General features: G+C 41.8%; 5 protein-coding genes and 1 long non-coding RNA gene across 8 annotated transcripts; 2 read left to right on the forward strand and 4 right to left on the reverse strand.

Moving 5' to 3' along the window:
• Nucleotides 1–875: 875 nt before the first annotated feature.
• LOC105284259 lies at nt 876–12,106 on the reverse strand. The gene is made up of 12 exons (XM_026974054.1): nt 9,861–12,106; nt 9,104–9,597; nt 8,454–8,783; nt 8,143–8,305; nt 7,765–7,973; nt 7,468–7,557; nt 7,240–7,403; nt 7,021–7,160; nt 3,395–3,894; nt 1,884–1,970; nt 1,648–1,805; nt 876–1,447 (listed from the first exon to the last, which is right to left on the reverse strand). Exons 1-12 carry the CDS (start codon nt 10,201–10,203, stop codon nt 1,132–1,134), a joined length of 2,994 nt encoding a protein of 997 aa, XP_026829855.1. The 5' UTR covers nt 10,204–12,106; the 3' UTR covers nt 876–1,131.
• Nucleotides 2,336–3,237, reverse strand: LOC109611294 (glutamate [NMDA] receptor subunit 1-like). The gene is made up of 2 exons (XM_020033234.2): nt 2,861–3,237; nt 2,336–2,622 (listed from the first exon to the last, which is right to left on the reverse strand). Exons 1-2 carry the CDS (start codon nt 3,221–3,223, stop codon nt 2,437–2,439), a joined length of 549 nt encoding a protein of 182 aa, XP_019888793.1. The 5' UTR covers nt 3,224–3,237; the 3' UTR covers nt 2,336–2,436.
• On the forward strand, nt 3,690–6,899 carry LOC113563047. The gene is made up of 3 exons (XR_003407291.1): nt 3,690–3,776; nt 5,023–5,251; nt 6,807–6,899. It is a non-coding gene; the product is annotated as an uncharacterized LOC113563047 (long non-coding RNA).
• A 318-nt stretch (nt 12,107–12,424) lies between the features above and the next one.
• Nucleotides 12,425–15,370, forward strand: LOC105284260 (sequestosome-1). Of its 2 annotated transcripts, XM_011347625.3 has the most exons (4): nt 12,612–12,789; nt 13,282–13,746; nt 13,831–14,369; nt 14,609–15,370. In XM_011347625.3, the coding sequence occupies exons 1-4, from the start codon at nt 12,612–12,614 to the stop codon at nt 14,867–14,869; spliced, it is 1,443 nt and encodes a 480-aa protein (XP_011345927.1). In that variant the 3' UTR covers nt 14,870–15,370. The 2 variants fall into 2 exon arrangements, with proteins under 2 accessions (XP_011345926.1, XP_011345927.1); XM_011347624.3 differs by having other exon boundaries at nt 12,425–12,789; nt 13,282–14,369.
• Nucleotides 15,371–15,458: 88 nt separating this feature from the next.
• Nucleotides 15,459–17,774, reverse strand: LOC105284261 (28S ribosomal protein S29, mitochondrial). The gene is made up of 6 exons (XM_011347626.3): nt 17,612–17,774; nt 16,965–17,300; nt 16,561–16,653; nt 16,334–16,470; nt 15,904–16,251; nt 15,459–15,747 (listed from the first exon to the last, which is right to left on the reverse strand). Exons 1-6 carry the CDS (start codon nt 17,640–17,642, stop codon nt 15,511–15,513), a joined length of 1,182 nt encoding a protein of 393 aa, XP_011345928.2. The 5' UTR covers nt 17,643–17,774; the 3' UTR covers nt 15,459–15,510.
• A 489-nt stretch (nt 17,775–18,263) lies between these two features.
• Nucleotides 18,264–24,932, reverse strand: LOC105284262 (tetratricopeptide repeat protein 39B). Of its 2 annotated transcripts, XM_026974053.1 has the most exons (12): nt 24,608–24,932; nt 24,143–24,446; nt 22,033–22,077; nt 21,912–21,937; nt 21,651–21,831; nt 21,357–21,489; nt 20,781–20,913; nt 20,593–20,692; nt 20,445–20,510; nt 19,676–20,382; nt 19,293–19,526; nt 18,264–19,107 (listed from the first exon to the last, which is right to left on the reverse strand). In XM_026974053.1, exons 3-12 carry the CDS (start codon nt 22,054–22,056, stop codon nt 18,870–18,872), a joined length of 1,842 nt encoding a protein of 613 aa, XP_026829854.1. In that variant the 5' UTR covers nt 22,057–22,077; nt 24,143–24,446; nt 24,608–24,932; the 3' UTR covers nt 18,264–18,869. The 2 variants fall into 2 exon arrangements, with proteins under 2 accessions (XP_026829854.1, XP_026829853.1); XM_026974052.1 differs by lacking the exon at nt 24,143–24,446 and having other exon boundaries at nt 24,447–24,932.
• Nucleotides 24,933–25,430: the final 498 nt, after the last annotated feature.

A 25,430-nucleotide genomic window follows, 5' to 3' on the forward strand; every position in this document is an offset into this window, starting at 1 on the left:
AATGCATTTTATCTAATTATTATAATTAAATTGTGTAATTTGAAAATACAGTAACGCGTTTGTTCTGTAATATTCCAACACTTGTAAATCGAATAATTATGCAAAAATCGCATGCTTTAATTATGTGTAGAAGTAACACGCTTAGGTTTGTAGTGTATTACGAATACGTTGTTCTGTTTCTGTGTTTTCGGAGAAAAATAGTTCGCACGTATCTCGCTCTTTTTCTCTTTTCTCGCATTAATTATTATTACGTTTGCTGTCTCGCGTGCATTTCTTCGCGAAAACGGTTCGCGACGGTTCGCTAACATGCTCGGCGGTGAAAGCGATTTTGCGAACGGAGAATGTGTAACATAATGAAACAAAACGTATGCATTACCGGTTACGAAGAGAGCACGCCTGTATCAAAATACCTGTGTGGCACAGACGAATCAAGGAGAAAATCACCTCGGGGATCAACAATCGGACAAGGATTAGTTTTGTAAGGACGTTATCGCAATTCACGTAATTTATAGCGATCAATTTGTCCGGGATAGATGGCAACACCAGCTAGTCATAAAAATGTCACTAGACTCTCACAGACAAAACCGCGGGAAAGAAGTTTATATTCTATTGCACTTCTTTTATTAGTTTGTTAGTCCTTTCCTCACGCAACATACTCGGTAAATTGACGCAGTCGAGCGTATGGAAAGGACTCGTGGGTAAAACCCCATAAATTCAGAAATTTGATTGAAAGCGTCGATTTTTCGGAATATTATCGATTAATCTTGATTATCGGATAATATCGATTAATATCGATAATCTCCTATTTGGAATGTAAATTAATAATATGGAATATAGATTATCCACATTTATAATCTGCTGCTTCGTAATTATTTGACAACAACTTATATATACGTAAATTATATTGTTGCACAATATATAATAATAATCCGCGTCGTATCTTGCTTCTCTCTTAAATCTCTTTTCTTCTAAAATAATTCAATGATTATTAATCTTGATTCAAATTTAGGTATATACAACTTAATCAACCGTGACTAGTATTTTATTAAATTTAAATTTTATTATATTTATATATACACACAATAACATATATACTAATATTCTATCATTTTCCAACAATATCATATATGATCAATATTCTTGGAGCTTCGTGTTTCTGCGCTTCTTCTGAAATTTTCTATGCAATTTTGACATATGCAAATTATTCCCCGATTTTTTAACACGCTTTTTTAAATTATTGCTTTTTAACGAAGAGTTAAAAGTGTAATACGCTTTTTCAATTATGCAGATAAATATGGCCAGAATCATACCGCCCGTTACCACAATCAGAGTCAGAACAACATCCTCCAAATCAACCGCGTTGTAAGTTGTCTCCTGTCGATTAGTCATTGACCAATAAGTGCTCCTTAATTTGTTGATGACACCGTTATCCTTAAATCGCTGTAAACTGAAAAATAAGAAGAAAATATTTCAAACATTCGCCTTGAAAAATGAATAACTATTCAAAAGCTCAAAATCATTAGAACAAAATTTCTCATATCACCAGTATTACTTTGCTAATTTAAATTACGTTAAAAATAAAAGAAATATGAATTTGAATAAAAAGAAAAGAAATGTTACTTTATTTTATAAACTTTATAAGCTTACTGATAATTCATAAAGATGGTATAAGGACTGTCCTTCGGCAACACCATCGCTAAACTATCGATTCTTCCAGTATCGATATGCATAACTTTGCACGGCAGAGCTACAGCGTTTTTGGACGCCTCCGACACTAGATATCCCAAATTCTTCCGCTCGCAGATCTGCGTGAGAATCGATATAAATCGACTTGAGGAAATTAATTAACGTTTATTTACTCGATTAGGTGAAGTCGCGCTAACTTGTTTGAATCCTTCCGACAGTACCACCGGCAAGTATTTCTCTTCCAATAACTTGTTCATTTTCAGATACACAGGATCCTTCATATGCTGCAGTCAAAATAATCATTATTTCAATATTGTTTTCGTTCAATGTTGTCCAATGTCTTCACAAAATAGCATTATGCAATTAAATTTAAAAACGATTTCTTGTTTTTTTCAAATTTAAAATCTTCTGAATTTGCAAAATTCTACTTACTTTAATTACATCGTAGTCTACGCTGTCTTTTGTGATGATTAGTTTGTAAGAACCGTCTTTAATATAGTCCTCTAGAGTGGAAAAAGGTAGGCTAACTGTGGTAAGTGTAAGATAGCTGATTAACGAAGCGGAATATGCTGATGAAATTATGAAGGCCGACACGTAAATCGAAAAGAAAGCTAGTCTCATCGACAGCTCGTTTGGAAATTCTGTGATTCCACAAAAGAAATACGGATAACATTATATATAGAATGACATCGTTTATATGTAGTTTTAAATAATTTGGAAAGTTGTTTACAGCACTTATACTCTTTATTATCATATAATGCCAAGGCTAAACGCATTACCTGACAAACTCTGCTGACAAAAAATACCCCAAACACGCATATAATTCTCGAATAGCAAACTCGCCGAGAAGCATTTCTTCGCTTTCATAACAGTTAACAGAATCGAGGCAGTTATTATTATCGTCACTATCATAATCCAAATTCCAGAGCTAAATGCCTGGAAATACAATGTAAGGCGTTATAAAAGAAACAATCATTTAAGAAATACAAATTTCAAAAGGGAGTGTCAAAAGAAGACATTCAATTTCGCATCGATAAAATACGAAACTCTCTTTTAATAATTTTTATTCTTGTTTTGAAATAGTTTTGAAATAATTATTTCTTTTCAATATTACTACAATATTAATAATTTTAATGATGATATATTCATTAAAACTTCGAGCGGATTATCCTACCTGGAAATATCCAGACCAGTGCACGTCCGTGCTGTCTGGCTGCTTGAAGTAGAGGCGACTTCGCGAATGTATCAACGGTAACGTGAAGTCGACAACGTCCATCCTTCCCGGCATCAGCGTGAACTCGGAGACGCCGATGTCGGCCTTGCCGACCACCAGCTGACCGATCACACCAGTCCACATATTCCTCTGCTGATTCCAGCTGCCATACGCATCCACCGGGTCCAGGATCTCCATCGTGAAGTTCATCGCTCTGCTGAGCTCTATCAGCAGCAGACCGAGAAAGCCGCCGATCGTGCCGCCGTTCTCCACCGAGAAGAACGGCGATTCCTTCGAGTGCCATCCATTTATCAATGGAATCATCACAGTTAACGTCTACTAGGGTACGTGTCATTATATACAAATTCCATTATCAATTCCGTGATAGATTGCGACTCGACTTAGCGAGAATTCCGCGCGGAACCATCGCTCGCGATCTTTCTAATTCTTGAATTTCAATTTTACTACCTAGCTCGCCGTAAGACTTGAACTTACTCTGACTGATGCTACGCGAAACTTCTCGCCGAACATGTCGCATCGTCGGGCGACCAGGCTCTTCCGCGTCCTCAAAAGTAGACCTTTGCTAGGAGACCACGTGGCCAGCTTGAAGGTCCCGGTGTGATTGTCGTGAACGCCATACCACTCCATCAGGATCGGCTGATCGTAGCACTTGACCAGCATGAGGGTGCTGAAGTCCACGTTGAACACGTTTCCGGCCGGATGTCGGCAGTACTTCTCCAACGGGTTCCCGGGACGCTGAAGAAACACGACCAGCCAGGCGGGGAACGACATGGGCTTTATGTTCCTCGTGGCCTTGGCGAATTCGCTCATGGCCTCACTGGTATCGAGAAGAACGACAAACAACGGTCGCACAATGGTATCCCGATACTTATTGTACCCGCTCACCAGGTCCGCGAAAGTTACGGTCATGGTCATGACTCGCCGCCGTGAGAACTCTCGCGACCATGTGTGCATCAGCGTCGTCGTGTCCAGATCTGCCTTGACGGGATTTTTATGGGAATAACGATCAAATGAGTTCAATCTCAAGATTGATCAATAATGATATCGATATATCAATATTGATCAATTTTAACGATGCTCTGATGATGGCTTTGAGAATTTCATTATTAAACGAGTTTTTGTCTAAATTAAATGAAATTCTTGAATAGTATCTCCTTGCTAGCTCCGATAATCGTCAATACCTAACTTTTAATACATTTAGGATGATTTGCACATGAAATGATTTAATATTTCAACGCTAGTAAAATTTTCTTTCTTTTTACTACATTTTTATTACATCAGCTTGAAAGTGCAATACAAAAAACGAAAGGCGGAAACTGTTTTCGGTACTTACCGTGGTTACTGCAGGACAGCACGAAAATAACGCACGAAGTGTGGTAATACTTGTGCACATCGCTGATTAGCCGGAAATAATTGTTAATGTCTACACGTTCTGCCAGCACTTCGGTAGCTAACGCGAAAAGAAGTGTCGTGATCGATCGCGCGGTCGTGTATTTCATCTCTCGAAGCGTAAAATTGAAGCGACTTAGCGAAGAAAAGAACCTGGTTGCAATAGTTGAGTAGTAATCGCGTAAGAAACGAAATTGATTTCTTATTTTCATTCAAGTACTAATTAATCTAATAAATAATCAATTATCAAAAAATAAAATCTTTTAATTCAACTTTTAATTTAAAAAAAGGAATTATTTATCGCGACGCGTACGACGAATAAATAAGAAGAAAAAGTCTGAAAAGATCGGCTTCTAAATTTTACAAAGATGATGCAAAGGTAATGGTAGAATTTTTTATCACGGATCCGTAGTTTCTGAATTAATAAAAAGGTACCACGATTCAAAGGTGCGAATATGCGACTGAAAGGCGATGGTCGCAGGCAATTGGATTTATCGCGCTTGAGGATCTAAGGGTGCGCATGTGGAGGGTTGTATGTGTGGACTCGCATTATTATAAATTATACGAAGGTGCGCGACGAGTACTGTGCCTTATCGGTGGATTATCAGTCAAACCGTGAATTATTCGTCGTCGTCGAACTCCCGCGACCGGCATTATTTCGCTCGTGCACTTTCGACGATACCTGTCATTTTAGACGTGTCAATGTGTTTTAGCTTTCAGCTCGCCGCATAAAGATGCAGTGCAAATTTTAAACTTGTGAAACCGGGATAATATGAGAACAGAGTTGGAAAAAAGCAGACGGAAAAAGATGGTTTCTCGGTATCGATACGTCGATGCTAATTAGCTGCTCGTAACATTAAATATGCAGGAAAGCAAATGGACTCTGCAATTGGATTTCATATAGAAGAGAATGACAGATATAAAGAAAGATAGACTTCAAAGGTGTATTTCTTTTACTGAAGGAGAATGAATTTTAATTTTCACTCTATATTTTATCATCTTGTGCCTACGTCATGAAAATAACTTGTAACAATTAATCTACGATCTTGGATTTAAGATGCTGTCGTCAACAAATAAAAAATTATATATTAATATGTGTACAATTAACGTTTAAGTTTTGTGATAGACAGAGACAACAATATACACGATAACTCTTATTATATTGGGTCATTAAGTATGAAACTTTACAAATGTAAAAGCGCCATCTTTAACATTTGTTATCTCAAAGTTGGCGCCAGACGTCAGTATCAGGTTAGGTTAGTGTGATAGATGTATGTTCGCTCTTCAAATGTCATTTGTTTGTTCAAATATCTTCATTAGTTTTATTGGTGGATTCTTTTTTATAGAACTATGGAAAAGTCCAAAATTCGTGTGATTTATGAATATGAGTTCCGCCGTGGAACCACAGTGTCGGAGACAGCTCGTAATATCAACGCTGTATTTGGTGAAGGTTCAACTACTAAAGCAACGGTGGGTAATTGGTTCAAAAACTTCAGAGATGGAGATTTCAGCCTCGCTAATGAGCCACGTGGAAGACCAAAGACGAAGGTGGATAATGATCACTTGAGAGCCGTAGTAGAGTCCGATCCATCTCAAAGTACACGTGAATTGGCATCGATATTCAATGTTTCCATACCCACCATATTGGTTCATTTAGCTGCAATTGGTAAGATAAAGAAGTTGGACAAATGGGTCCCGCACGAATTGACCGATGCGCAGCAGGCGCAACGTCTAGAGACTTCCCTTTCTTTGCTTTCCCGTCACAAAAATGAATCTTTTTTTAATCGAATTGTGACCTGCGATGAAAAGTGGATACTCTATGACAATCGTAAACGCTCACATCAGTGGTTGAACGCTGATGAACCACCGAGACATCACGCGAAACCCAACATTATACAGAAGAAGCTTATGGTGACTGTTTGGTGGTCCAGGTCAGGTGTTATCTACTACAACTTTATGAAACCTGGTACATCGATAACGGCTGAAGTATATTGCAAGCAACTGGACGAAATGATGCAACAACTTGCTATTAAACAACCGAAATTAGTCAATCGGTCAATGCCAATCCTGTTGCATGATAATGCTCGACCGCACACTGCACGACTGACCGTGGCAAAGCTACAGGAGTTGGAATTGGAAACTCTCCGTCATCCACCATATTCACCAGATCTATCACCTACCGACTATCACTTCTTCCGGAATTTGGACAACTTGTTGGTGGGAAAATTCTTCAATTCTCAACAGGCAGTCGAAACAGCCTTCCGCGACTTCATCGATTCCCGTACTCCTGGCTTCTATAGTAGAGGCATAGACCAACTACCACTAAAATGGCAGAAGTGTGTAGATAACATGGGCGCATACTTCGATTGAAAATAAATCATGTCCATGTGCCAAAAAATGCAAAAGTTTATGTTCTATTTGTAAAGTTTCATACTTAATGACCCAATACTAAGAAAAATTATTTAAATATTAATTACTATTTAATTACTTGTTGCAGATCTATGTTCTAACGTACTCAAGCACATAGAATATTACCTTTACGTCACAATCTGATATTGAAGAGACATTGAAGAAGTGGATTTTCAAGGATTATCGTTTTATGGCAAGCGGCTGCCTTTTCGAACGATGAAACACCTTCGCTTGCAGTTTTCTCTCTCTTTGTCGATGATGGATTCTCTCTATTATCAATACAGCAATGCTCAGGATAACACCTCCGCAGAGATTTGCCAAAATTGGTATGATGCTGATCAAGCGAACCGGTTCGTACGCCTTGCCTTCGATCACCGAACGCGGTAAAAATCTCGTATTTTTCAGACGCATCATCATCCCGTTATCCAAGAATTTCTGTAAACTGAAATGCACGATGCTTTTTGTTATAGTACGACAAAAAAGGGACACTCAGGGACACAGCAATTTAGTACAATGCTCACTGATAATTTATCACGCTCGTGTACGGATTGTTCTTGGACAGAACCATTCCCAGATTGTCGATCCTCTCGGTGCTGATAGCGGACAGCTTGCACGGGATCCGCATTTCCACGCTTTTCTTCAATGCGTTCAGCACCATGTAAGCGAGTTTTTTCTCAGTGCATATCTATGTAAAAAATAAATCAATAATTTACTACAAAAAGTTAGAGATAACTTTGTAGAACACACACTTGTTCGAAACCGTTGATTAAAAACGGCGGCAGCTCCGATTCCTCCTTCATCAGCTTCATCAGCTTCACCGAAAAGGATTTCGTCGACGACTGAAACGATTCCAAAAGTGTCACGTGTCATCGTGTTAATCGCTGCTCCATGTCGGAACCAACGAGGCACGGCAAATGAACGTTAAACGCGATCGTAATTCCATATTACCGAGCATACCGCAAGCAACGCCGTAACTTCGACCGCTCAGAAGTAAACGAGCAAGAGTGAAAGTCGGGATGCTCGAGTGGCGGCTCGGGCGAACTTACGGAGACTATGTCGTAGTCGGCACTGCCGCGTGGAACTATTAATTTGTAGCTTCCATCCTCGACGAACTCGTCGATCGTCCGGAAGGGCAGAACGTGAGTGCACGCCGTCAGGAAGCAAACCAGCGCCGCCGAATAGTAGGCCGATATTAGTATCGCCGTTAAGAATATCGTAAAGTACGCGATGCGCAGCGACGAAGGTCTCGGAAAATCTGGGGGAAAAAAATAAAATTCACGAATTTAATCGATAGAACGAGAAAAGAAAAGAAAAAAGAAAAGAAAATTCTATAAAGAGAAAAGAAAATTCATTTGGAGCATCTACTTTGAATATAATTAGAATAATCGATTTATTTTTTTGTTTAGGGAAGTGTTTCGTGTTACCTATGAGTGCCTGCTGGCAGAAGATGCCCCAGACGTGGAGGAAATTCTCGGACAAGAGGTCCGCGATGTTGCGAGATTCGCAACATATTTTCATGAAAGACAGCAGAAGCGGCGTGATCACTACTATCATGCTTATTCCGAACCATGTATGGAATCTGAACGCCTGTTGCAATCATGTAAGACAGAAAAATAAACTAGTTTTTAAATTTCAATGAAAAGAACATTACGATGGCAAGGTGGCAATGCCAACGGGACGGAAATAGCTCGAGGAAAATTAATTACCGCTAATAAATCTCGCTGATCGCGATTACCTGCAAGTAACCGAACCACTTGACGCCGCACATATCCGGCTCCTTGATAAACAGGCTGTTCCGAGATATTATCAACGGCAGCGTAAAGTCGACGTAGCGTATTCTGAGGCTCGTCATCGACATATCGGCGATGGCGAAATCCGCGCGACCTGACACGATCTCAGCCATCACTCCTGACCAAGTGTTATTTTGGCGGTTCCACAAGCCATTCCCGTTCACCTCTGATACGATGTCCAGGGTGAAATTGAGAGAATACGTGAGCTCGTCTAGCACCTTTCCGTATAGATTAGCCACGTAATTTCCGGAGTACATCGACGAAAGCGGTATATCCTGAAATTTACTAATATTAATTGAATCGAAAATTTATCTCATAAGTACTAAAAAATGCAATATTATAAAAAATTTTGATTATTGAAGATTGTTTAACGTGTAGACGTATTTTTGCAACGCAACTCTTAAAAGATCTCTTGACAAACTCGAAATTGAAGTTTCCTAATTCGTGTAAGCTTGATAAAAATATTGAATTTAATAGCTAAATATTCTTGATGAGATGACTGGACTGAGAGTTATAATTATAAAATATTCAGAATACATAAATAATTATTCTTTCACATATTCTAGTAAAACTCAACTGAATACTCATCAAGCACCTTGACCGTGACTGTTCGCAGGACAGTTCCCTCCAAGTCGTTCCTACGCTCGTAGAGGGACAGGTTCGTCAAAAGAACGAATCCTTTTTCATCTGACCACCTCGCCAGATCAAAGATTTTCACGGTTTCGCCCTTGATCGAGTACCATTCCCGCAGAACGTCGTCATCGAGACACAGCACCAGCATCTGCGTGTCGAACGCCAAGTTGAAGGGATTACCCAAGGGCTGGTGACAATGGTCGTGGGTATTGTTGGCTGGTGAGAAGAGAAACAGCACGAACCACACGGGGAAAGACATGGGGTAGGTCTTGGTGGTCTCAACGAACTCCAAGTACGCGTTGGAATTCGGTATGATGACGATAGTGACCGGCTGCACTATCTGATGGTGATATCTAAGCGACCGCCACATCTTTCGGAAGTGCACATCCACGGTCACTATGTAGTACTGGCTTAGCAGACGAGAACATGAGTGCACCAGGTGCGTGATCTCCAAATCTGTAGCGAGAATTTCAGCGAATTCAGCTCACCAAGTGCGGTATACTTCTCGCGATCATTATTTATCGCAATAAATCTATACAATTTGTCTAATTTGTACCACAATATATTTTGTTGAAATTATTTAATATATTTAATATATTAAACTGATAATAATTTAATAATCATTTAATAATTAAACTGATTAGCTCGATTAAATTAAATTAAATATTGACGAGACGCCATGGCAGAACTACTGTTTCTAAAAGATTCTTCGTACTGACCCCCATAGTCCCCATACTCGTCCCCGGGATGGGAGAATATGACACTCGCTGCGGAATAGAGTTTCCGGATGTTCAGTATCACGTCAACGAAGCCTGAAATGTTGAAGTGCATGTTCGTCGAGCTCATGGAGATGAGCAGCACCGAGAACATTAAACAGAACAGTAATCTCATTTCTTCGCCGCTGGAGAATCGGACGAGGAAGAAGTTTACTACGTGGAGAGAGAAGTTTACTGGCGAACCGACTAAACGACGGCTAAAATTTCCACTAAACGGGACAAATGTTACCCCGTCGAGCACAATGTGAGGTAAACGCAGGGATGTACGTGTTGCAAGACCATTCATTTCACGTTACTCCACAAATTTGAAAGAAAAGACTTTTAAGATACACCGACGTGCATGTCCGACCCTGCGGCTATGCGCGGAAAGTGCACATTTCAATTTATAACACTGTGGATATTTTGTATGCATTGGCGAGCATGTACGCTGACGGATATCAGCTCCATTAGAAAATTACAGATCACATCTTAAACAGGCGTTTACTAGAATAAATGTTATCAAATGCTGCTAACGTTTCGACTGACAGCCAACGCAGTGGACATTTTCCCTCATTTCTCTTCATTCTTGCTGGAGAACGCGAGATGATCATTTTCTCCAATTGGATGGACGATACTCTACATAATTGAGTCGCACATATAAATTGTGCAATTCAACGTAAAGTTCTTTTTTTCAATTTAGAAATTAAATTGAAGAGTAGACCAATCGAATTAATAGTAATGATAGTTTCATTATCGAGACGCGCAAATAATTCTTCAGTTAATTAAAATTAAAAATGACGAGATTGATAGCAGATTGACGTAGATGTGTACATACATCTGTCGCGTTTGTTTCTATGATAAGTCTCCGGAGTGGCGCGTGATTACTTTTCCAGTTTTTTACATGTGGGAAGAAGAATGATTCATTGAGCGACGTGGCCGACAGTCATCAAATTCGCATTGTAACGATGGTGGCATCAGTTAATGACTCGACGACAATGACCGGCCTTCCAGAACGTGCGAAATCTTTTAATCGACGAGTACCATTAAGAAGTACCGTGTAAGGAAATAATTATTGACTATTGACATCGTTAGGATTATAATCGATCGTGACTCCGCTTTTATTCACATCGTCGTATTTCTTGCCTCTTGGAATCGCAAAACGATTGCCTCGCGGAATTGAAATTAATATTTTAATTGTTATGTAATTAATATTATTTACGTGCATAATTGTGTTACTTTTACATTACACCATTAACTGTCATTTTATTTTGTATTTAATCGTACATACTAATAATTTTAGCAATTATGTTATTAATTATATTAATTATTATTATTTATATATATATTCATAATTGTGCGGAAAATAAGGACGTCTCTCTGCACGCTATTTTCTGCGAGAACTTCGGATTTCTGCATCAATCAGGGCGCCTCAAGTTGAAGTTATACATCGCAACAGCATTGTGATACTTCAATTATCGGACGCTCGCATTTAACGATTATATGGAACAACGCAGTGGTTTTTATCGCGACTTATCGTAGCTTCGTTTCGCGATATAGATACGCTACATTATATGAAGCTGCACAAACATGACAGCGTTTCGTCGTGACGTAGAAAGGCCTAGAAAACGTGACTCTACACGAACGTTGCTCGGCAGCAAAGGCCGTTGCGAATGACCGCGCTCCTTTCCCTGCCACTTTCCAGACGCTTCTGGATTATACTGTTATGTCTCTCTCCGCAATACTTTTAAGCTTTCGTCAAATCTCCGATACACCTTTTCGCCAGCTCTCAGTGAGAGGAAACGTACATGTCGCATACGTTTGTATAATTCATCTTACATTTGAAGATTATATTTAATATTATCTATAATAATTTACTTCTCGGCAAGATAAAGCATTTATTTAAAATTTATTTAAAAATCTTTTAGATTCTTGCATTTAACAATGCACAAATCTTCGTCCGTTTGCATCCGAAGTTTAATTTTGGTTGAATTTCTCTCGCATCTGATGCAACAAGAAGCGTCTCCACGCTTGTTCGTCAGTCATGGTTTCATTAAATGGTTTATTTAACATAATTTCCTATTTTATTTATAGAATCAATCGTAGAAAGCTGGTTTTGCAGGAACCGCGTTATGTACTATGATGCAACTTACGTCGCGCAACGGTGCAACGATGTTATTATCCAACATGAGTCATCGTACATACGGCATTAGTCACGTGGACTGACCTGTCAAAATCGGCAGTCTCATTCAAAAATGGCGCCGCGCGCTGCGACTTCCTCCGTTCGAATCATCCTGGCAGCGAGTCGCTCCCTCGTCCAGAAAACTGCCGAAAAATTGTGCACGTCGCTGCAGAAATCTTCCCGTCGGCGTGTCTCGACGTTGTCGCGACCGGAATGAAGAGAGTGTCGCGAGACAGCGGCGCGAGGCTCGCAAAATAAATGAAACGCGGGGCGCACCGTGAGCGGCCGGCGGCCATGTTGGCCGGAAGTCACCGCACTGAGTCGCGAGCGGACTATCGATCGTGTATAAAAGCGCGTAGCGTTGGCATCTGGCGGACAAAGCACGATCGAGTTCCGTGGGGAGAGCATAGTCCGAGTTGACGGCGTGAATCGCAACGACATTTTGCGTCTCGCGTAATTATTTTCCGCTGCGAAGTCGCGAGCCGCTTCCCGACGTTCACGCAGGTAAACGGACATCGAGGAGGAAAAGAGACACGATGGCGAAGCTCAGCTTCAAGGTGTACATGATAAACGACGACTTGTCGGACCACGTCGAACAAGTGCGTAGATTCGCTATCGATACCGACGTCGCGATGAATTACAACTACTTGCGCGAGAGGCTGCAGACCTTCTTCCCGGAGCTGCGCTCTCGGAATTTCATCATGGCTTGGAGAGGTAGTAGTCCATTTTTCACATTTCTTTTCCCTTCAAACGCGAAGCGGGCTTCAACGTCACCGCCAGCTATTTGACGCCGAATCTCGTCCTCGTGCGCAGAAAAGATAAACAATCGATGCACCGACACCGATTGCACAATTCTGCGCTCCTGCACTCGTGCATTAGCTTGCGCGAATTTCAGTCCAGTGGGAATGGAACTTGCAATTTCTGACGCAATTGGAAGTTTTTGCTGCGCTTTATGAATGATTCGAGCGAATTCTACATAATGAGAATTTAAGATACAAGACTTAAGTTTTAAAGTGTAAGAAAGTGAGCAGTCGCAGTCAATTTTCATATTTTTTTTAATTTGACTGTAATTTATCAATTTTTAACACTTAAAACTTATTTAGGCTTAAATTTAAGGTATAAATAAATTGAGCTTTGAACCCTACGAAACTGACCAATCACAGTCAATTTCTTTTTTGATGATCTGAGATGATCCTCTATGTCCAGATGACGAGAAGGAGAATATCACGATATCGACCAACGAGGAGCTGGAGATCGCGTTGACGGAGATGTCCAAGGACATCCGAAAGATCTGCAAGCTGTACATCATCCTGCAGAACGAGAAGGAAACGAGCGCAGAGGCCAAGAAGACGGAGAAGACCTGTCATCCCGGTGTGATCTGCGACATGTGCGACAAGAAGATCTACGGCTTCCGCTTCAAGTGCATGCAATGCGTGGACTACGACCTCTGCTTCGACTGCATGACGCTGGGCTATCATCCGGAGCACTACATGGTGCGCATGACCAACCCGGTCGACTGGTCGAGCTACCACGGCCACCGGCTCAATCACCACATGCGTAAGTTCGTGAGGAGGATGATGTACAGCAGCAAGGACGACGAGCGCAAGGCCAAGGGCGGCAGGCGCGGCGGCAGCGGCACTCGCGGCTGCCCGATGTTCAACACAACAGGCGGTAAATTTACTGTTGGTCCGTTTGATGCATCTGTCGTAGAGCCACTGGTGGGTTTCATAGTAGATGCGTGTGTCCCCCCGTCAGACGCGTGCGACGAGCAGAAGCGGTCACCCAAGGAGCAGCAGCAGCAGCAGCACCGAGACCCGTCGACCGAGGCGGCGACGGAGGCGACCGAGAACCCGCAGCAGGAGGTGACCAAGGACAAGTTCTCGCAGCTGATGAAGATGCTCGAGGACAACTTCTCGAGTATATCGCAGTTCCTCGACCCGCTCGGCATCAGCGTCAGCGTCGTCGATGACCGCGACGCCAACAAGCAGAGCAAACCAGCGAAGAACGCGGCGCAGGAGAAGGCTGCAGAGGGTCAGACCGCGGACGAGACCGGACGAGAGAGTAAGAAGTTCCCTGGAAAGGGAAAGAAACTCTGCGACGACAGCACGGAGGAGAAAGCGGGTCCTTCGGACAACGCGACATCGGTGCAGAAGGACACGGCGGCGGCCTCTTGCTCGGCCGAGCAGGCCGCTGAGGCTGACGAGTGGACGATGCTGCAGTGCGACAGCGCCATGAACATCAGCCGCGCGTCCTCCGCTTCGTCCTCCTCCTCGAACGGCGCGATACCCAAGCAGGTAAGGCGTCGCACAAATAAATTATTTTAAAGTTTAGTTAAAAAATTCGTGTAATTATAAACGATTTCTTACCTGTGCATGCACTTAAATATTGATAAAAATATTTAGTAATTAATTAAAACGCATAATCGAAATATAACACGGATCTAAGAAAGTAGTAAGAAAATGGTGAGTCTACCGTTTGCAAATTTCCTGCGCGCGTATCTCGCGCACTCAAAATGCGTTTTACGGATACGCAGGCCGCATCGTCCACGTCAACAGCACCATCACCACCGGCAGAGGCGGCGAAAGCGGAGCCACCGAAGCCCATGTATCCACCTCTACCGCAGGAAGTGAAACACGAGTTCTACCATCCGAATCCCAAGATCCAAAACGCCGTGGAGACGATGATGGCGATGGGATTCTCCAACGACGGCGGCTGGCTCACGCATCTGCTGGTCTCGAAGAACGGCGACATCTGTCAGGCACTGGATGTTCTCTCGGCGGTGCAACGCAAATAATTGGAGGAAGCGAGACCAACATCTACTCTTTTTTTTAGTTGGCGATAGCTCATCTATGATAACGGATGCACTAGTTAACGCATAGTCAGTGCTTTTGAGATAACGGTGACAGTTTATGTACGGTTGCTTATTATAATCGTTAATAATAATTCTCTTTACCTCGGTAAATCCTCATTTTACACACATTGCTCAACAATTGAGTGCACAAAATTTTAATAGAGGTCACGCGTCACGTTCCGTCTACTCTTAACGGGATCATTAATTAGCTTCATTTCAGTTTGATTATCGTTCGTCACTCGTTTACGTTGCTAAACTCTTTGTTTTGCGTACATACACGCGTACTACGATTTTCTCTAGAAGGATTAAATCACAACACACTTAGGATTTATTTTTTAGATTATATAAAGAGAAGAATATACTATTTTTACATATTTTCTTGGTGATTGTAATCATTATATATCACTGCGTACTGCATTTTATGTGAATAAAATAAAAGTGACGTAAAAGCTGTTGCCTCAATTTCGAAGCTCTCTCCCACTTGAGTTCTCCTACTTCAATTATTTTATTATTAAAAGAAAATTACGTACATCGTTTAAGGATTTAGAAAGTTTTATTATAAATAACTATACCGTGTATAATCTTTATAAGAATTTACATTGTTCCACTACGCCAAGTGGATTCTTGTGGGTAATCAATTCCAGTTCCCTTTGACCGCTGGGTGTGATATTTCTGATCCACTTGCGCTCCTTGTAGTACTCTACTATGGTTTCGAACTCCGCGACGGTGTAATCGTCGGTCAGAATCGGGAGGAAGGGATCGAGATGCTCGAAACCTTCTTTGCCGAGCAGGTATCTGGGCAGATGGGACTCTCGCCTTTCCTGAAATTAAAGATACAGGATTTAAATTAATAAATAATTAATTACAATTAAAAATTAATAAATAAATAATTAAATTAATAAATTAAAGGATTTAAATTCTAGCCGAGCTGGAAAGAATTGTCCAATTAATTGTGCGATGCGGATTGTCGCGCGTACTTTATTCGCCAACGTGTCCACGGTCAGCACCACCGCACCGTTGCACCAGTCGTCCTTGGTCATGTCGTAGAACGGTCTCGCGAGCGTCACCTGCTTCGGCAGCATCATCACCTTGTTGTCGTCCTTGATGCGCGTGTAACTCGACGTGAACGCGTTGAACCCGTCAATCAGGACCATCGTTTTGCACTTGCCCGCGATACTGGCCCGCTTCAACTCGTTCAGCAGCCCGTTGACCGCGCCGCACGCGAACTTGACGCGGTTTATCCCGAAATCGATCAATTCCAGGAGGGGCGCGCCCTTCGACAGCATCTCGCGTTGATTCCACACGTAGTCCTCCGTGGTTTTCAACTGTGAAACAAGTAACGTGTCAAGCATGGCTCAGATAAAAATAAAAAAAGCAGCATCTCGGACATCCAACAGGATCACGTACATCCAACTGTGAAAGCAGCTGCAAGTTCTGTGCCTTGAAGGTTCTCAGCCACAACCCAGCGTCGATCGGCAGATCTATGCAACCTGGTGTCAACGCCGACGGCGCGACCTCCTTCACATCCTTGAACCAATGCGCGGCTAAAAGGTGCAAACCAGTAGTTAATAACAGCTACACTGAGACCAAAATTATCATCATCAACTGCATCGTTCATTTAAAACGAAACGTACCCCAATGTATATGAAGAAGCACGAACTTCTGTACGAAAGCGTAGTGAATTACGTGAGCCAGGGTCAAGCTTTTTCCCGTCCCGTGTTTTCCGTCTGTTTAACGTCATTAAGGTGCTTTTATCAGATTACCACATAATGGTCTTTGTACATGTACACAATAGATTAATAAAGACAATTCATAATTTTAAAATGAATTTTAAATAAATTAATAAAGACAAGTTATAATTTTAAAATGAATTTTAAAATGAATTTTAAATAAATTAATAAAGACAAGTTATAATTTTAAAATAAATTTTAAAAGAATAATTTTTTAAAGAACTTTAAAAGAACAAAAGAATATTTCACACTGTTGTTTGACAATGTTAATGGACTACGATTATACATTCCGTTTCTCAGAAGGATACATATCACGTATTTGTTAACAGGCCTCGTGTAGTCGGCCTGGTTGAGATAGGTCAGGATCTCCAGTGCAGGTTGCCTGATCAGTAGCGAGCAATCCTGGAAGGTGGTGATCTGTTGCCTGAATACAGGTGGAAAACCACCGTGCTGAAAGATTTGCTGTTGAGTGTCCGACGACACCGTATACAATCTGGCGAAGTGATCCACACTATGATTCGCTGGATTGTTCTCGGTTGTGCGAAACGAGCACACTTGAGCGCTGCTTATCTGCTCGTCCTTCGTCTCCACGGCTGTGCTGAACTTAGGGCTGTGCGTTTTCCGTATCCTCCTCAGAAGTGGATCTGCAACATCATGCATACGCGTTACCCCTTTCTTTCTCCCTCCCTTTTTCTGCTAAACCACTGCATGCACAGTCTTGCAGCGATAAACATTGTTCTATGAAACAACTTTTTGTTGTCACCACTATCGATAGCGCGGAATTAAGTAGTCGTGATTAACAGCGCGTAACTGTACGAATAGAATTTATTAAAAAACGAAATATTTAACAGAGATTATAATAACAATTGCACAGTGCATCGTTGCACGGGGGGTGAACGAGCTTTTTTTTTATATAAAAAAAACATACGTTAAATTTGTACGAATAAAAACTTACATAAACGCAACGACATCCTGCTGCCGTTCATTATTGTATCGCAACTGAGAAATGGTATTTAACGAGGTCTATAACTTGTTCGTAGCTTTGAGGTTATATCAGGTTATATATTCGATGCGTACATCTTACGCTCTGCGCAGCAATGGCTGATATATCGTTGAGTCGTACTACTTGGACTTTTAAATGGTCTGGTAGATGGCACCACGGCTTCATTTTTAAAGCCACTTCTTTTTAGCGTGACAAAGAAAAGAGCTAAAAATAATTCCAGAAATGTCCGCTACGAGCCTCCACTGTCGTTAACCGCAAAATAAATAGTATTCTCTTATCTAATCGGTCAAATTAAATTTTTATTTTTACGTAGCATAACGTAATAGCATAGAACAATATAATTTAACAATAATCAGAGAAAGGTTTTTATTTTCAATTTAATACCACTTGACAACATAAATTAGATAAACTTTTTATTTAGTAATAATACTGTACAACACAAACTTTTACTTTCATGTTTGCTCACTATTATAAATTTCTAATTTCTGTAATATTATAAAGTATTCCTTTTCGACGCCAGATTTCTAATTGAATTGAATTAAATTTTGCGTCCAATTATGTTAAATACAACTCTCCAACTGTAAAAGAAATCACTCGAGAGAGGGACAGTAATCTGTAAGTCAGTTTATTACCATTTACATTTTACACAATCCTTAGTACCGTATTTACAAGCTCGCATTGTACAAGTAACATTATTTATAGTAATCTTTCACCAATTGTGTTAAGACAATCACAGCACACACCAGATCCTCGTCAATCTCCTCGTAAAAGAAAATAACTTGTGTGTATATATTATGCATGTATATTATAGTATGAACTGCTGTAAAATATATCTGTCTTTGCATAAAGATCTCTAGCTACGCTCCTCACATTGTTCTCATAGACAATTAGTAATTGTACAGTGTAGTCGCACTACAAAATATCACTTTCGCCAATACTCTGCCGATCTTCTCGTGGGAGAGAATAATCTACATCAATATATAACTATGAAACGTGGTCGAAATCTCGCAGGGAGCCGATAAGGCTTACTCGGACTCTACTAACGACGAGACCAGATAGAAGTCACGCGCGAGGCCTTGCAATATGTCAGAGAAAAATTACAAAACTTTGATTCATTGGTGATGGTGACAGCATATCTGATATAAGTCGCCCAAGGAAAGTAGAAAAGAATCTATTCAAGGATAACAAATACACTTACGTGTCGATTATCTTACAATACAAGTGCGTCAGTGGGTCTATGATTTAATCTTGTTGTCGAGTTGTCGGCACTTGGACCCGCGATGATGATGCTGTTATTGGCAGTAATGTTCACCTCCAGTTGTTTCAGCTGTTCGTTCCCGTTTTTCTTCATTACGTGATTGTTGTTTTTCTTACCGGACAGTAGCATCAGGTCCGAGTGTATTCTGAAGTGCAATCTAGACTCCAATAAGTAGCCCGTATAATGTTTCCTGAAATGCGGCAAACGCAGCTTAATTAATTAATTAATTAATGAAACTTGGTTACAGTGTTAATATTAAATAGTAAATAATGATGTAGTTGCTATTAAATAATTAATATATTATAATAATAAATTTATATTAAATATATTTAAAAGTTGAATATAGTTAAAAATAAATAGGATTCCCAGACTTACTTGGCGTCCTCCAAGAAGCCTATAGCCAACTGAATGTCGCCTTGATCTTGCGCTAATAACGCTAATTCTACAGTAGCATAGGGAAATAAGTACGTGTCTTCCTTGACGGACTTCTCCAGCTTCAAAACGCTTCGTAAACACTCCTGCGCTTGCAAAGGATGCTTCATCTGTCGCAGACAAGCACCCTTCAACAGCAATAGCAGCGCTTCGTTATCTGCGTGGAAGATGTTTTTCCTGCGCAAGATATCACATTGTTACGCAGAAGTTACATAATTAGCACGATCAATATATCATTTTAATCGATTTATAAAAATCAACTTCCAATATAATCGCTTTCGCTTTTTGATTCAAATCGCGCCTGAGATTCTAATTGAAGGACTCACGGCATTTTATGAAGCTTCCTCTCTTCTTCTTCCACCGTCTTGAATATATTCAGTATCAAGTCCTGCCGCTTGCCTATTATCCTAAACATGTTCCACACGTACATAAGCTCGAAGACGGGCAGGACTAGATGATGCTTCTGCGCGAAGTAACGCTCCGTTTTCTTAATCACGAATTTCTCCATCGGCACCGACTTGCCGGCGATGCGCTGCTTGTAGGTCGGCACCTTCGTCATCAGGCCGTCCACCACCCACGAATCCGACGATTGCATGAGCATGATCGCGGCCTTCTGGTACAGATAGATGGTGCGCGACCAGTTGGACTCCTCCTCCAACATCGTCGCGTACGCGAGTGCCTTGCTCCACTCCTGCATCATGCAGTGCGCCCACATCAGCTCCCAGAAGCAGATATGATGGAACTGCGGCCACACGTTCTGGCTCTTCCACGACTTTATGTACCATTCTACGCACTCTTCGAGATTGCCCCTCGTCAGCTCCAGCCGGGCCTTGAAAAACAAAAACCACACGCCGTTCGCGTAGATGCCCATCTCGTCCTGCAACATCCGCTCGCACCAATCGAGATCGCCGTCCGAGTGGCTCAGCACGAAAGTGACGATCGTATTGTACGAGAGCAGAGTCATCACGCACAGGACCTGCCGCAGGCCTCGCCTCTCGCTGACGCCAGCCTCGAGCTCCGCGAGGCCGTATTCCTGTCGGTGGGCATTCAACTGATGAGTAAACATCGTCGCGTGACGAGCGATTCTCGACTCACCTTATCGCCGGAGAATCCGATGAACTCTAACAGTTTAACGATCCTGGCCGGTAACAGTGAGATCATCTGCAACAAGGGCATCATTTTCTTAGTAAGTGCTCGCCATAAAGTAAGCTTGCAGAATGGACATGGTTTCGTATATACGCACCAAATTGAACGTGCCGATACCCATTCGAACGCCGCTCTCGAAGTGCACTCTGCGCGCGTCATTGCCCCACTTGCGACTCTTCAGAATCATCATGCATTCTCTGCAACGGATAACGGCCGTGAGTGAGGGAGAGACTGAGCGAATCGGGGAATCGAATCAGGCTTTCCGCGCAGCGTGACTTTATTTACTTGTACGACATAAAGCAGGTACGAATTTTCAGTCCCGCCTTGACAAAGCTGACCAGAGTCTCGTCCTCCATAAACGTGAGCATCGATTTTAAAAGGAGCGACTCGGCATAACACAGTTCCGCATGCACCTCCTCTGCAAGATTAATTCTCGGTCATTCCTTTCATGCAACTACATTTTACGTACGACGCTTATTTCCAAGTTAGTCCGTCGCCACAGTAAAGTTTAATCGGTTGGCAAACAACAATGCACAAAAAACGCAAGAGAAAAACTCATTAGCATTATTTAAAATGTAAATTTTAAATTGTGTTTCTTCGATCAGAAAACTAATCGAGACGTATTACTGCTGTATAATGTATTTAAATTAAGAAAAATATATAAAAAGCATATAATAGCTGCCAAAATTATTATTGGAGGAAACTTATTAATGCAAATGTTACGAATACGAATTTCAATACAAAAAATTGAATGCGAATATTTGGCTTTAGTAAATAATATGTTAAAAATTGCAAGCACAGGGAAAAACAGACTTTACATGCTACATTATATGTATGCGCGTGTACATGTATGTACATTACCATCTGTATACGTGTCGTAATTAATCCTCTTCACTATCTTCCCGATGTTCTGCGTGATAGTGATATGTTTTCGGTGTTTGTTGCATACGCTCATACTCCGCTTCAGCGACTCCGACGCCTTCTCGATGTGCCTCTGAATATTGCATATGGATACATCGTTAAAAGAAAGAAATCCCGCACGATCTAATCTAGGTCGCCTAAAATAAAAACATCCGGCTGGGGGGGGGGGCGGAGGGGAGAAACGTAACGCGATAGAAGAGCGAGGCACGAATGAGGATAATGAATGACCAGTACTTGTTCGAACGTAAGAATCGCTTCGAGAAATGCGAACACGCTGGTCCCCAGCGAGTGGTACATGCTGCTGTCCGCCCAAGGCTCTAGGATCCTCTTCGCCTGCTCGAATTCATTATTGAAGAAACAGTGCATCGCCTTCTTGGCTTCCATAATCGCCGTGTCCAAGTCCATGGACGTGACTCTGAAGCAAGAGGCGTACGCTTAATTCCTAAAGACCTTATTAAAAAAGGAAATGAAAAGTCGTAATACCGGTATACGTACTGCGTTGTTTCCTGAGCATCTTGAAACTGAAACACAAATGACACACACGTATACACATTAGATGCGGTATATCAATGATACGAAGTGTATACGGACACACATTAACGCAAGAAATGCCTACCTCATCGTCTTCGATGTCCGACATTTTGAGTTAGAAAAGTCTGTTCTGCAAATTATAACGCAAACAATTTTATAATCGAAGTGACGCATTAAAACATGTACTCTCTAATTTTTATATTTTTAATCGGCATTGCACTTTGAGCTGATGCAATAATCGGCAGATTATTATTGAAGATTATTGAAGATAAACCACACTTAAGAAATTTACTTCTCGGACAATTTCCTTTGTTATTAAAATCATTACATTATGCACTTTTTTTAATGAACGCCGCATTTACGACCGCAAGGAAAACACTTCCCTTCGCGAGAGAGGCAGATTAATAACAGTTATACAGTAATAAAAATTATATCTGATAATCGTTGAGCAGTGAAGGTAATTATGCGAGATGATAAGGGAACAACAGAATACAAGCGAAACGCTACTTACATCATAATAACACACACGCACACACACGCACGCTTTTAAGCTATTTGCAGAATAAATGCGCAGATAAGTCACGATATCTGAGACCTCTGAAAATTTTAACTTTGGAAATTATAAATGTATAACTTACAGATCATTTTTGTTTAAGATAACATTCTTTTTAAATAATTCTCGTATCGTGTCCATTTTATTTTTACATTTGTCGCTTAACCACTGACCACTGGAAATAATTGTGTAGTCTTTAAAAAAATTAAAGCAATCCAATTTCCGATTGAACATTTAGCACGATTATAAAATGTAATGTTTTCTGTTAGTCTAGCTATCTTTTTGACTCTACGTAATTCTAGTGTGTTGCATATCGATTAAACGACTTGCGAAACCCATCAAGCGCACTGGGGGGGGGGGGTAAAAGATCAATGATAAAAATGTGAATAAATATACAAGAAATATACAACAAGCCAATGTGGAAGCCAATGTTTTTATGAAATTGTCTGCGCGTCATCACACTCGAGAGCCTTCGAGTGCTCTGTCAAGGTCTCCTCATCATAAATCTTTTCAATAACTTCTCGATCAACGTCCATACTTGAAAAAAAGAAGTCTTCATTTCTCAAATGTTTCTAAACATAGAAGCTTTTCCGTTTCGCACCATTCACTGAGTAGAATAAATTCTATCAGTCCGATTTATCACTATATTCTTATATGGTTTATCCAGATAGGAAGTTTTAGGACAAACCGCGATGCGTCACGCGTTCATGATAGCGACTTCGAATCTTACACGGGGATCTCCTCGTCGCGAAGCGATTCCTGCGTGAGGCACGACGATGCACGATTGAACTGACGAGGACGATGATTTCGGCGCCTCGCTGTGGAAAGTAGACTGTCAAGAAGAAAGTATAAAAGAGCTAGACCTACATTTCCTAAATCCGAAGCCGCGGGGGAATGGAGAAAGCGCGCGCGCTCGCTCGCTCGCTCGTTAAATTTCCGCGACGATCCTCCGCTCCGCGCGATGCGACGCGCTATCGCGTATCGGCGATGTCGGCCGCAGATATGGAATATTCAGTAGGCTGATTTCGATTGATCGAAAATCTTTACAGTCTCCAATCTAACAATAAGCGGAATACAGATAATGCGACCACTTCCTGGAGAACTTTGGCGGAAAGATTGTTAACGACCCTCTTGAAGCGCATCCAAGTGCAAATCGATCGATACGTTATCTCGCGGATTAGAGTAGATTAGATTTATTCCGATGCACTTTTTTTCCTCCTTACGCGCAATTATAATTATAATTTCCATTTGTATGGTAATAATATGGAAATATGAAGGAATTCGGATAATTCTGGATAAGCTCGAAACAAGTTTCTCTCGATTTCACTTCATTTCACGATTGGATGCATTACTTGGGTGCATCGCAAGAAGATTAAATTCGCTTAATGGTTTATAAGGAAAATTTCTCTGTAGCAAGTATAAGAGCTTGCAAAATATCTATATCAATATCGAAACATCTGTTACTCAGTTATTCGCGATAAATTACGTGCAGTTCTTTCACTGTTCCCTGCCGCGCCGATTCTGCATAATTCCGTCGAAAGAATATTAAAAGTAATATATTCCCGTCAATCTGTATGTATACATATCTACTGTAAATAAAAAAATATACCACAACAAATAGAGTGTATGAGACAGTACGTACTTCGTATTGTTCGTATTGTAGATAAACAGTATCGGGGCTAAGGCCTAAGCAGATAAGCGTTGCACGACACAATGAGTTTAGCGACACGTTAATATTATCCTTGAGCAATGTCACGAGATAAGGGAAACAACGGGGAGGAACAATTGCCCGATTTTTGCCAGGCGGCGAAAATCGAACAATGAGCGGCGCGCACTAGACGAGACTACACCTACACACGACGCCTCTCTGCGAGAGCAGCCAGCGCGATACGCGTGCAGGAACGCGCGCGTAATCACCGACAGATCAATCTCCATCAATAATTCACCTGAAAATAGAGCGTGTGCGATGCGTGCCTCGTTAAAGGTACGGAGAATCGCGTGCGCGCCAGGCCACACGTCGTGGGACGCCGGGTGGACGCGGCCCGACGTGATCGATCGTCGTCGTCGACGTCGAGGAATGCGGGGCGAGCAGGTACGGCGCGCGTACCTTCGGCCGCCTCGTCCTGAGGAACCGCGCGCGGTACTGAACCGCACGACGGAACGATCGCAGGCAGCGGCGATGCGCACCACGGTGCCGATTGTGCGATGCAACGTGGTCGTGTGTCCTGCGATTTTTGCCGCGACGAGGAACACACGTACGAAGACCGCACACGACGCACGCGGGATCGATCCACGCGACGCACTGCGCGAATCTCGCCACGCGGGAAAATCTCGGCCTCGGCCGCCGCGGCGGCCCGAATTGCCCGCCCGCCGGCTGATTACCGAGCGTTGCCGAAATGCAACGACGAGCGGCGAGGAGATGCACGCAGATGCACGGTGCACACTGACCGACCGACAGCGACGGTGAGCTCATCGTCGACGACGGTGGCATCGGAGGCGGCGACCGCGGTGGCACGTGACTCGGTCGGCGCCTCCGCGCGAGCGTTCCCCAGGATCGTAATAATGGTCTGATCCTCGGTTCTCCGTGTCGGTTAGGTTAAATTAGGATTAGGGATGGCACACAGTAACACAATAGTAATACAAGAGAAGCTCGCAGGATGTGCAAGAATGCTGCTAACGTGATGCACACGATGCGGAATAATGATAACGCGACCGGCCGCGTATAATTCAAGTTTTTTATTGAATTGGGATATCTTGTTTTTATCACGTTTTATTTCGTGCTACAAATAAGCTGATGTTTTTTTCGCCTCATTAAGTTTGTAAGTTGTCTCGCATCAAGGAATGCAGCTAATGATTTCAAAGGTCAAAGACAGGTTGATAATGAAATCATGTCAAACGAAAAACAACGAGAAATCAATCGAAAAATTATA

This window comes from Ooceraea biroi, chromosome 12 (genome assembly GCF_003672135.1).
Source record: "Ooceraea biroi isolate clonal line C1 chromosome 12, Obir_v5.4, whole genome shotgun sequence".
Taxonomy (NCBI): Eukaryota; Metazoa; Arthropoda; class Insecta; order Hymenoptera; family Formicidae; genus Ooceraea; species Ooceraea biroi.